The sequence below is a fragment of the Pseudorasbora parva genome, chromosome 13 (genome assembly GCF_024679245.1).
Source record: "Pseudorasbora parva isolate DD20220531a chromosome 13, ASM2467924v1, whole genome shotgun sequence".
Classification (NCBI taxonomy): domain Eukaryota; kingdom Metazoa; phylum Chordata; class Actinopteri; order Cypriniformes; family Gobionidae; genus Pseudorasbora; species Pseudorasbora parva.
The window spans coordinates 9009172-9022644 of record NC_090184.1 but is presented as its reverse complement, the minus strand read 5'-3'; the positions used below and the strand labels follow the sequence as shown (position 1 = coordinate 9022644).

The following is a 13473-nucleotide window of genomic DNA, read 5'->3' as shown; positions in this document are numbered from 1 at the left end:
ACAAGTTTCAGCTCAAAATACCCAACAGATCATTTATTACAGCTTATCAAATTTGCCCCTATTTGGGTGTGAGCAAATGGACACCATTTTACTTTGTGTCCCTTTAAATGAGCTGCTGCTCAGCGCCCCTCTTTCCAAAAGAGGGCGGAGCCTTTACAGCTCCTGCTTTAGATACTCTGGCAACAACAAAACTGAAGAATCTCACACAGCCAAAACGTCAGAAACTGCCTTATATTTTCAAACCGGAGTCAGACAATGATAGAGACTCAGATTTGTATAATGTAACGTGGTGTTTCTGAGTGGTTCGTGAATAAATTTATGTAACTGTTATGGAGTTGATTCGACTCTTATGTAAGAGTAGGGGGGAATCAGGAACCGCTCATTTTGAGAGACTGTTTATGATTTATGGGGATTTAAAAAAAAAAGGAATGGATGTGTACTATTATAGGCTGGTTGTTTACACACAGTGAATGCACATCTGTATTCAAATACCTTTTGAATTTTGCATAATTGGTCTCCTTTAAAAGTAGAGGCAGATGAATGAGTTTGCAAGGGGTGGACTAATGCTGCGTCCGAAATCACATACTGTGTAGTAGGTACTACATCTGGTTTGAAACTTACTTCGCAAGCATTAAAAAATACTATATACACTCACCTAAAGGATTGTTAGGAACACCATACTAATACTGTGTTTGACCCCTTTTGCCTTCAGAATTGCCTTAATTCTACGTGGCATTGATTCAATGAGGTGCTGAAAGCATTCTTTAGAAATGTTGGCCCGTATTGATAGTATAGCATCTTGCAGTTGATGGAGATTTGTGGGATGCACATCCAGGGCACGAAGCTCCCATTCCACCACATCCCAAAGATGCTCTATTGGGTTGAGATCTGGTGACTGTGGGGGCCATTTTTGTACAGTGAACTCATTCATGTTAAAGAAACCAATTTGAAATGATTCGATGTTTGTGACATGGTGCATTATCCTGCTGGAAGTAGCTATCAGAGGATGGGTACATGGTGGTCATAAAGGGATCCAGTCTTCAACTGTCCAATTTCGGTGAGTTTGTGCAAATTGTAGCCTCTTTTTCCTATTTGTAGTGGAGATGAGTGGTACCCGGTGGGATCTTCTGCTGTTGTAGCCCTTCCGCCTAAAGCTTGTGCGTGTTGTGGCTTCACAAATGCTTTGCTGCATACCTCGGCCCATTCTCCTCTGACCTCTAGAATCAACAAGGCATTTTCGCCCACAGGACTGCCACATACTGGATGTTTTTCCTTTTTCACACCATTCTTTGTAAACCCTAGAAATGGTTGTGCGTGAAAATCCCAGTAACCGAGGATATTGTGAAATACTCAGACAGGCCTGTCTGGCACCAACAACCATGCCACGCTCAAAATTGCTTAAATCACCTTTCTTTCCCATTCTGACATTCAGTTTGGAGTTCAGGAGATTGTCTTGACCAGGACCACACCCCTAAATGCATTGAAGCAACTGCCATGTGATTGGTTGTTTAGATAATTGCATTAGTGAGAAACTGAACAGGTGTTCCTAATAATCTTTTAGGTGAGTGTAGTATTAATGAAATTGGATGTACTACATTCGTCATGTTGTCATTGTCATGTGACCAGTGGTGTCAGTTGGGTCGCTTCACTGCCATTCAAAAATCCTCTCTTGTGGCCTCATGGGATAGTAAAGTGGCCATCCAATGCGCTCTTCAGAATTTCGATGGAAATAGGTCATCTGTGTACTTTTCGCCTACTGTTTTTCAACTATGTATTTGGACGATTGTATTTGGTTTTTCACATACTAGTGTTGTCACAAATATTGATATTTTAATATGTATCGATAATGAAATATGTGAAGCAGTTCCAATGCTTTTTTCTGCAGTATAGAAACACTGATAGCATTTGCGCGCACTCGCTCTCTTCTCTCTGATGGTGAATTGACACACCCGCCTTTACTCACTTAAGGTCCTTTCACACCGGACGCGTAACGAAAAAGCGTAACGAATAAGCGAATATTTCGCATGCGAATATTTCGCGTCAAAACCATTCACATCAGCCGCGACACGAATTTGCGACGTTTCAGAGCTCCAACATTCCAAAGCATTCGCGGCGACAGCTGAGAAAACACGGGCACTTCATCATTCAGTGAAGATGAGCTTTTCATTTTATTTAAAGGACCGAGAGGAAGGTTTTGGGTGCAGCCAGTCTTATAGAACAGAGTCTGAAGGGGAGGATGCTAATCTTGAACAGGAGCTAAAACTTTATCATGGCCTGTTCAGCACTTACTTTCTAAAGTCTGTGAGACAATTTGAGGATCTCCTCCAGAGACGGGCAGCACATCTGACGAGACAAACCGCGCACTTCTGGGAATCAATCGATCCGAGCAGATGTTTCCAGTCGAGTCACATGTAAACATTTCAGTGCCACAGACGTAGCCCACGGATGGCAACACGTTCACTTTCCATAATCGCGGACACAATGTTTAGAAAAAAATCAACTATTTATAAAAGGTAATAACTTATAAGTTATTATACTAACTTATAAGTTAAGTTGCTGTCTGTATCATACAGTGGGCAAACACAGCTCCAGCTGTACAGCTTACAGTTGTAATCTCATGAGAAATGCCATGCCTGGCAAAAGTTAAAGTTGATTGAATAGCTTGTGACTAATTGTCAACTGGACATTTTGTCACCTTTGTTTCCTTTTATGTGATTGGTTGAAGCCGTTTTTGTCACCGCTAGAGTAAAAAAAAAATCGACATCGAAACGGAAAAAATAAATGTCGTTTTTTCGCCTCAGCACATTCGCGTCCGTGTGGAAGCGCTCATTACACAAACAGCTGATGGAAAGAAAAAAACATTGCGCGAATTATTCGCACGTCAAAATTGCGTCCAGTGTGAAAGGGCCTTTACTCGTCTCAATGCTCAGATTAAATAGTGCCTTGTACTGCACACCAAAAGCACATGCACCACCGATCAATGTAAGTGGAGCTCTAATAAAGCCGCTTCTTAAACAGCTTGCGAGTACCAAATTTACTTTTTTCCAGGACTTATTCCGATTTTGAAATGGTCAATACATACAAAGGGTTGTCAAAATGCCTGTATAGCACAATATTCAGATAAATACAGTCAGTTTTGGAGTGCAATATTTGCGAGAAACAGTATATTGGATCTGTGCATTAGCTCTTAAAGTGACAGCTGTGCTGCTGTTTGTCAAGAGAAAATCACTCTGCTCGACTGAATGACTTTTGCAAATTTAATTGGAAGCATTTATATATTTCATTTTTACAATTAAAACATCCAGTGTTATTTAACTTCTTACCTGAATATACTGTAAACATTTAAAGCTGTTTTTTTCAGTTGTCTCTATTTTTATTGTATTTATTTGTGCTATCCTTTGCGATTTGTTTTATTTGCTCTTATTTTATTACTGACTACATACTTTTTTTTAATGTAAATCTAGTTCAACAATTCAAATAAAGCCTGCCTGTGCCCTATGCAATCCATAACAACAAAATCACACATTATCAAAATAATTTGATCAATTATTTGTATGGCAGGCCTGTGGTATTGAATATCTGTATTTTACAAGGTATCGTATCGAAGTTGGAAATTCCAGTATTGTGACAATACTACTATATAATAGGGAAATATTTGATTTTGGACGCAGTATAAATGATTGGAGAATCTGTTTTCACTAGAAGGTCCAGTTATGACATTCTGATGGATTCCATTGCGAGGTCAAACAATGTAATTAAAAGTACGCATTCATTCGCAAATGATTTTTACAAATGATTCAGATGGCCATTTGTTCTGTTTGTTTCATGAATGGGGCCAGTGTGATTTAAGGGTTTCAAAGCTTGTCATAGAAAAATCCCTGCCTTCTGAACAGCAATACTGTCAAATTAATATTAAGGCTTGCATAATGGAAAATGTATTAATTTTACTGCACTTCAGTGCTTTGGTAAGGTGTGAAACTCTTTAAATCAAGGTGATTTTGGACCCTTTAGTGAAGATATTATCTCACATTGTGGACTTTTTTTTTTTTTAGGTCTAGACCCATGTACCTTTAAATTCACATTCAGTAGCATCTGCTCTGCTGTCTCCTCTAAATATATTTTCACAGAAATGCCTAGGTCAGATTTCACTTCAAAATGAAGTTAAAAAAATGTTTTGCATACAGAAAAAAAAAGCTCACTAATGTAATTTGAAAAATCGAATTCTCATTAGTGTATCAAACTAATTATTAAAAGTAATTCTGTGTTGAAAATTTCAAATCATTAAAATGAGATGCAACATGTTTTTCCAATAGCATTATCAGCAATATCTCTTCAGAAAAGTCTGCTTTAGCTTTGGGTCACATATCCAAAAACAAAAGAAAAAAAAAGAAGGGAAGATTGCACCTGCCTGACATTTATTTTCACACTCTGTTCAAGTCCCGTGGCTGCGTATTTCTGGTCTTATTGTGGCTACTGTTAACCTCATGAAAAGTAGTGTACTCCTGTTACTAATGTTTGTGTGCTTTATTGATTATTCATGCCTTTTTTTTTTTCAACCTTATGTAGACAAATTGTTCGTACCAGAAAATAAGTTACAGAAAATATGGATGATACTGGATGCTACAATATTAAAAGCTAAAGTTATGCATTTCATTTTTAACTAAGGCAAATAGATATGCTGTTAAATCCTCAGGTGATGTTGGTCAACAGATTGGCTTTAAATAAACTGTTTGCGTAAGGATGCATGGCGGTGGAACATTCTGACTAAGACGGTTTCCCGCTGTCGAGCGATTACGGGTTCAGAGTATTTTTCATGCTTATGCACTTTTGTTGGCCAATTTCGGTTTGCTTTTTTGCTATGCATACAGAGATCGTGGTATCCTTGTTGAAATTAAATCTTTTTTTCTTTTACTGCCATCATAGTTTGTTTTCTACATATATATTTTGTTTTATTGTAATGCAAAATCGTGCATGAAGATTATGCCTGCAAGTTGATAGGTGTAATATTTGTATATATCAATTCACCAAAATATAAGCATTTTCCTCTGCTTAAACGCATGTCATTTTGTTTTAAGTGACAAATTATTTGAATATCCATTCAACAATGTTATTACATTAAAATACTGTTTCTGTTATCCAAACAAAGTCTAGTTCTTAACTCTTCCAGGTTTCCCAGGTTTCTGTTTAAAAATGTATGTAAAAAAAAAAAAAACAATCATCTTTAAACAATTTTATCTGGATTCACCTACGTTTCATTGTAATACTTTTTGTACTATAAACACACTTTAAGTAAAATTACTGTTATTTTAACGCATTTCATTTGTTGGGTGTTTTTCATTGTTTTCAAAATGATTTATATGCAAGGGTGAATCTTCACCTGCCAAGAATGTTGTTTCATGCACATTGACTTATTTACACTGTTAAAGAGTTGGATTCTCAAGCTAAACATGGCCAAAAATAAAAATAAATAGATGGATGTATGATGGAGTATTTCTGTGCCAAATACACTCCTTCAGGATTGAAATAAGTTTTGAAAAGTTTTTTTCAAGCATGGCCCTGTATGAGGGCATAACGGGAAGGATTCCTTGTATTGGCACTTCTCACGGAACACGCACACATTAACCAGAGCGAAAGCAAGAGCGCGCCCATCAACGAGCTTCGTTCAGGTTTCGGGAGCACTGTCATTTTGTTTTTAGACCACGAAATCAACTATGTCACTAAAGAAGTGTGTTTCTGGTTGTGAGGGAAAGATAACCATGTTCAACTTCTTAAATAACCCATGGTTAAGAGAACAGTGGGTGCAGTTTGTTTTCCTGGAGCAGCAACGGCGTTCTGCTAGTGTGTATTTGTTTGTTTCCAGTCACGAGTCTAAAAACAACACAAATGTATAGTGAGTCGCCCAGGTTACCCAGGGAAAATGCCATGCTGTAGTGTGTGCTCATTAGTGTTTAGCTTTGCCCACTGCATACCTGGACGAGTTCGACTAATTTTGGAAAGATTCGGTACAGCGTATCTGTCTTTTATAAATATGATAAAACTAAATCTCTTCATATCTCTTGGGAGATATGAAGGATGCAATACTACTCTATAGGTACTCAAGAGTGACATGAGACTGGCAGAAACTTTGTGTGTTATATAATTCCACACAAATTGTCGTTCATGGGGTGTAAAAGAAAAAAAGTATTTATACATACAAGTAGTATGTAATATCCATCCATAGTAATATACATTTTTGTAAAATGTTCTTGTCAGGTGTTGTGAGACTCGCCTGTAATCTCTGTAAAAGAAAACAATTATTGGAAACATCAATGTAGAAAACTTTATTACAAGTAGATCTAAATTTTATAAAAATAAATCTATAAAACATTTAAATACTACAGACATTGTCATTAAGCAAAAGGCTTCACATTCACAACTCGCATTCTTCTAAAATTCACAGTAAATCTAAAGTGATATAAAATCTTGTAAGATATACTTGGTCCTTCACGGAGCACGTGTAACGGCTATTTAGCTTGCCTAAGGCCATAAGAAGCAGATCTGAGTGAAAGCTGTTTTTTTTGCACCAGGTTGGTGCGGTAGAAACACATACCTGATAAATATTTACTCACTAGCATGTGCTGTATTGACAATCAATATTGTCAAGATGAGAATATTATAAAAACCCTACCTTAAAACCACAAAAGTGCAGAGGTATATTTGCAGACACAGTGTTTTTGTCTAGAGTTTTTCAGAGTCTCTTATGCTCGATTGGGAGCAGTTTGTGTTATATTGTAGAAAGAGACTCTTGGGAGTGTGATGAAGTGCTTTGGTTTAGTTCTCCTCCTCTGTTTCCATGTAACACAGGCAGAGCTGCTCTTTTGAGAGCAGGATGAGCGAGCTGCCACTGCAGTGCCAAAACAGAGACTGTACCTGAAAACTGCCTGTGAGGAAACAGAGAAAGAAAAGTTACATTGTTCCACACAACTTCCTTTTATGCAATCAGCCTTCTGTATTGCTTGGGGTAACATATTTCCTAAAACAACTGTACATAAAAGAAAAAATAAAGTTGTTAAAAAAGGCTGATATACTCAAACTTGTGTCTGTACATCAATTATATTTGATATTAACAGAAGCAATAATTTCCTTATGTAATAAAACGCAACAGTGATCAGCCTAACTGAATTGCTGCTTAGGGATGCACTGATATAAAAATTCTGATCAATACAAAAAGTGGAAAATTATTTTCATGTTATGACTGATATTAGAATTGATTGTGACGATTAATACATTTATTTATGCAACATTTTCATCACACTGGCTTTGCTGTCATTGTATTAAGCAATAAGAGGTTCTACATTTCAGTGATTTTGCCATTGTTAATGGGCAAAGGCATCTGCCTGCACAATTTGAAGATCTTTAACATCAGTGGAAATCTACCACCCTATGTTCATCCAGAACTCCATGTGGTGATACATAAAATACATTAAATATGTCGTATTAAAGTGAATAATGTGAATAAACTCCGGTGAATAATGAACCTTGAGGTAATTAACACATGGTTACCGAGTAGATCGTTCTCTAGGAAGTGCTCCAAATTGTTAGCCTGACAAACTCCCTCTGCACGCGATAGGATAGCGGTACACCAACCGGAGCAACGACGGTGAAGGGGAGCACGCTGACTGATTAAACATTCGCCGTATCCGGTCGGCTAAACTCCGAACCATAGACTGTAAACACATCTTCCCTTTTTAAGAATGACTTCAGTGCCGCTCTTTGTTCTTTTCTCAGAGAAAAGCTTAACTCCAAGTTTTCCGGAGGCGCGGGCAGAGCTGATTCGAAAGACCGCCGCCGTTCGCCAGTTTCTGTGTTTACTAGAAGACTGTGTTACTAGAAGCACGCAAACGCAATTCGGCCGTCATCATTATGGCCCCGCCCGCCGACTCTATACCTACCTACACGATGTGATTGGGCCGTCCAGATTCTGAGGAATACAGCTCAGATAGGAATTGAGAGTTGCTAGACCACACTTGCGGGCAAATTAAATTTGCTGCCGCTAGGGTGCGTCTAGATTTCTAGGCTACCAAATTGTCTGTGTGCTGATTTGAGTTGAAAAGAAAAAAATATATTGTGGAGGAAATTGTTGGGAGACAGAGGGAGCAAGGATTGTGTTCTGCAAAGAGAGTTTGAGGTAAATAAATATTTTTGTAATGTGCTGCTGCTGCGGCTGGATATGCAAATATTTGAGCTTTGTTTGTTTGATATAATTGTAAATATATCTTAAAATACTAAAATACTCTGCTTGTAACTCCTCCCTGAACCTCCCACTGCCCTGTAACTTAATCTCTCATTGGCTGTCGTCATTGCCGATGTGATTTTCAGTCATAACTCTTTTCACACAGCAGGAGTTTGAATCGCCGACAGGTCCAGATATTTAGCATGCCAAATATCTTGCGGGCGTCTGCGACTCTCTCTGATGGCGTCTTTGATCATTCGCACTGCGTGATTGTCACCACGTGCACGAGCACCAATTTGCCTATGATCTCGGGCATTTGTTGGCGATTTTGCAAAACCTGTTGGCGAGTCAAAAATCGGACAGTGTGAACTCGGCTTTAGTATGGTATTGATTAGCGATTTAATTTTACTTATCCTATGCCCCATACAGTAGCGTTATAAGCTAATCTGTTTTTAATAGATAAAACTCTTTACATTTGATTTCATGAAAACACATCCCGGAGAACGAACTACTCAGTATCTTTGTGTTAATTACCCCTAGGTTCATTTTTCACCAGAGTTGTCTTTTAAGCCACTTAAAACAAAAATATGAGAAACAAAATCATAATATTTTGTCTTCAAGATTTTTTGAAAGGTGCAGTTTCACCAAAAAGCAGAGACATTTTATTTCATTTAATTTCTGATGCTGTTCCATAATGCCACAAATATTCAGGGGGAAAAAACAGCTAAATAAATCTTGTTGTCAGAGAAATATACAGTGGGTACGAAAAGTATTCAGACCTCCTTAAATGTTTTACTCTGTTATATTGTAGCCATTTGCTAAAATAATTTAAGTTCATTTTTTCTCATTAATATACACACAGCACCCCATATTGACAGAAAAATACAAAATTGTTGACATTTTTGCAATTTATTAAAAAAGAAAAACTGAAATATCACGTGGTCCTAAGTATTCAGACCCTTTGCTCAGTATTTAGTAGAAGCACCATTTTGATCTGATACAGCCATGAGTCTTTTTGGGAAAGATGCAACAAGCTTTTCACACTTGGATTTGGGGATCCTCTGCCATTTCTCCTTGCAGATCCTCTTCAGTTCTGTCAGGTTGGATGGCAAACGTTGGTGGACAGCCATTTTCAAGTCTCTCCAGAGATGCTCAATTGGGTTTAAGTCAGGGCTCTGGCTGGGCCATTCAAGAACAGTCACAGAGTTGTTGTGAAGCCACTCCTTCGTTATTTTTGCTGTGTGTTTAGGGTCATTGTCTTGTTGGAAGGTAAACCTTCGGCCCAGTCTGAGGTCTTGAGCACTCTGGAGAAGGTTTTCGTCCAGGATATCCCTATACTTGGCCACATTCGTCTTTCCCTCAATTGCAACCAGTCATCCTGTCCCTGCAGCTGAAAAACACCCCCACAGCATGATGCTGCCACCACCATACTTCACTGTTGGGACTGTATTGGACAGATGATGAGCAGTGTCTGGTTTTCTCCACACATACTGCTTAGAATTAAGGCCAAAAAGTTCTATCTTGGTCTAATCAAACCAGAGAATCTTATTTCTTACCATCTTCGAGTCCTTCAGGTCTTTTTTTTTTTTTTTTTTAGCAAACTCCATGTGGGCTTTCATGTGTCTTGCACTGAAGAGAGGCTACCGTACCGTGCCATAAAGCCCCGACTGGTGGAGGGCTGCAGTGATGGTTGACTTTCTACAACTTTCTCCCATCTCCAGATTGCATCTCTGGAGCTCAGCCATAGTGATCTTTGGGTCCTTTTTTTTACCTCCCTCACCAAGGCTCTTCTCCCCGATAGCTCAGTTTGGCCAGACAGCCAGCTCTAGGAAGGGTTCTGGTCATCCCAAACCTCTTCCATTTAAGGATTATGGAGGCCACTGCGCTATTAGAAACCTCAAGTGCAGCACAATTTTTTTGTAACCGTGGCCAAATCTGTGCTTTGCCACAATTCTGTCTCTGAGCTCTTCAGGCAGTTCTTTTGACCTCATGATTTTCATTTGCTCTGACATACACTGTGAGCTGTAAGGTCTTATATAGACAGGTGTGTGGCTTTCCTAATCAAGTCCAATAAATATAATCAAACACAGCTGGACTCAAATGAAGGTGTAGAACCATCTTAAAGATGATCAGAAGAAATGAACAGCACCTGAGTTAAATATAAGATATCCTGGTTTTCGTCCAGGATATCCTTGTACTTGGCCGCATTCGTCTTTCCCTCAATTGCAACCAGCCATCCTGTCCCTCCAGCTGAAAAACACCCCCACAGCATGGTGCTGCCACCACCATACTTCACTGTTGGGACTGTTTTGGACAGATGATGAGCAGTGTCTGGTTTTCTCCACACATACTGCTTAGAATTAAGGCCAAAAAGTTCTATCTTGGTCTAATAATCAAACCAGAGAATCTTATTTCTTACCATCTTCGAGTCCTTCAGGTCTTTTTTTTTTTTTTAAGGGTCTGAATACTTAGGACCATGTGATACTTCAGTTTTTCTTTTTTAATAAATCTGCAAAAATGCCTTCAATTCTGTGTTTTTCTGTCAATATTGGGTGCTGTATGTACCTTAATGAGAACAAAAAATTACTTAAATGACTTAAGCAAATGGCTGCAACATAACAGAGTGAAAATTTAAGGCGGTCTGAATACTTTCCGTACCCACTGTATATGTATGAATGTTTTTTTTATTTTTAAATATCAGCATTTCGAAAGATTTTTGTTATATTATAACACACATAACTGTACGTGTTGTGTAAGAAATAGTGTAAAAGCTTGTTTGAAAGTAATGTTTGAGATATAAACTGTGGTGAAACTGGATCCATACCTTCAACTGGTACATTCACAGACACACAGCCAGCTGGTGACCAGAGATAAACTTTGGTGTTTCCGGTGCAGAGAGCCAGTCGAGGTCTGCGCGGGTCCCAGACGAAGCAGCGCACAGGAGCCGTCTGTTCCAAGACAGCCAGCAGACAGAGTCTCTGCATGTCCCACACCCACAGGCTCTGAGGCATGTTATCTGACAAAAGTTGGACACAGCGTAAGCATCTCAATAACAACACCCTCACAAACACAAGCCTACGCAGCACAGTTGTTAGGACATCTGAATAGGAAAAATAAAGCCTGTTTGATGCAAGGGAATTTCCTTGCAACAAGGAAAGGGCAACAAATGGCTCTGAAAATCACATTCAGGTTGGCACTGGCAGAATGTAATGCTTCTCATAATGGTTATTGTTGCCAAATTGGACATGAAGATGAACAACAAAGCAAGATTGGCTTTATAAAATGTTCAGATTTTTATTTTGAAAAACCATGCAAATTAAGGCATATTTAATTAGATAAAGCCTTGTTTAAACATTTCAGAAAACTTATAATGCAAAAGAACTGCCTTAATGTACTGTAATTAATCAAAATATATCTTTGTTATATTTTGTAAATGAGTTACATCTGTAGTGTCTTGCCTTGAATGAATATCAACTAGAAATAGCTTAAATATGTGCACCTAGTAATACAAGTCATGGAAATTCATAGGTTAAAAAGTGGAAGCCCTGCTTGATTCACATCCAGGACTCATGATTGTTTCATTAATACACACAGACTCACCATTCTTTGTAGCAAGGTAGCGATTATCGGCACTGAAAGCCAAAGCAGAGATGCCGATTTTAGGGTTGGCCCGGTCTGGATCAGGCTTGATTACTGGAACCTGGGTTGGCAGTTGTGTGATCTCATCTGAAACAAGGTATTGAAGTCTATCTGATAAAAATGTAAAAGCATTATTTTCACATTTTATTTGTATTTCACCACCTCTTTCACTTATGCTTTCAGATTGTGTGCACTGCAGTAATGCTAAAAGCATATTTTACACTTTACTTATAAATGTCTCTTGTACCAAAATGTCATACGATCAGTGTTGGGGAAAATAACTTTTAAAAGTAATCAATTACATTGCGTATTTGGTTACATTTTTGGAAAGTAATGCAATTTTTCGCAACATGGGAACAGAAAGGCTGTAAGTCAATAAATGGGAAAATCAAGTAACTTGCATTACCTGTTTGAAAAAGTAAATCAGATATTTTGTTGTACATTTAAAGGTGTCATGAACTGGCTTTTATTTTATTTTATAAATACTGTTGTCTGAGGTCAACTAATGACGTTTGAGTGGTTTTTACATTCAAAAACATCATAACTAAAAGTAATAGGCTATTTTCTACACTGGTTTTGAGGCTGTCTTCTGAACGCTGGGTTTTGACGTGCGTGACGCACTGGAGATTTAGAAGTAAACGCCCACGGCTAGCATTGGATAAGATTTGCATATTTAATGAGCTTCAACTCCCCTGTCAGTTCATTTCACATGAAGGAGGAATTGTTTTGAAAGCGGCAACCGGAATGATTCTCTGACAGGGCTCTTAAAACATATTTATCAAACAAACACAATGATTTCTCTCTCATCCACCCACGATTTATTTATTTTTTTATTACTTGGCCAATAGATCGGTGGATATAAGCCCAAACTGCACACACATGTGTGGGCGCACACTCTTCAAATATCAAGTTAAGAGAGTGAACAACGCAGATCAAGAAATGAATGTTATTTCACTATTTAAGATTCACTGGTCTGCCGACATGCTTATATTTTGGTAGCCCGTCTGGAAAACACATAGCCCTGGGACACTGGGCTTTGCGAGCCCCCTGGCCCATAATATTGCATGTCCAATCTGATCTGTTCTGATCCCGAATCGCAATAAAAACAACAAATAAGTAATTATCCAGCCTGTGACAGCGTGCTAAGGTATGTTATGTTAGACACATAATCAATATAATCTGTAACAATGCAATACTATCACTTATAAAAAAATTATTTAAAAAAACATGTTTACTCACATAAGTGTGTTGCACCATTCCTGTCAGATCCAATATAGAAGGCACAGCATTGTGTTTTAATCTCAATATGTCTGCAAATCCAGTGTCAACCTGTGTCTCTTGTTTACGAACTATTATATATCTCCGGCTTGTTAATTGCTTGTTTAGCTCCACGAGTCGGTGGGCGGGGCTACAGAAGCTGGCGTACACATTTATCTGTTACGTAATTGATTTGAGAGCTATCGTTTTCTGGGCCTGGTGTCTATAAAAGCTTTTCTTTTACTAACAAGGAAGTTTTCAGCTATGAAACTTACAGGATTTCTTATATTACCTTGACCTTTTATATATCAAAAGCTCGAGGGAAAGTTGATTTCTCAATTTATCACCCCTTTAAAAGTAATGCA

The 13473-nt window shown here is 38.2% G+C and overlaps 1 protein-coding gene across 2 annotated transcripts in view; it reads right to left on the bottom strand.

Annotated features, from left to right (window-relative positions):
- Positions 1-8: 8 nt before the first annotated feature.
- wrap73 (WD repeat containing, antisense to TP73) overlaps positions 9-13473 on the bottom strand; it is a 29343-nt gene continuing 15878 nt past the window's right edge. For both annotated transcript variants that reach the window (XM_067413109.1, XM_067413110.1), the window contains exons 11-13: positions 11813-11938; positions 11037-11228; positions 9-6920 (exon numbers count right to left, since the gene is read on the bottom strand). In XM_067413109.1, the coding sequence (XP_067269210.1) occupies positions 6811-6920; positions 11037-11228; positions 11813-11938 (428 nt within the window). In that variant the 3' untranslated portion in view covers positions 9-6810. The remainder of the gene's footprint in view (positions 6921-11036; positions 11229-11812; positions 11939-13473) is intronic.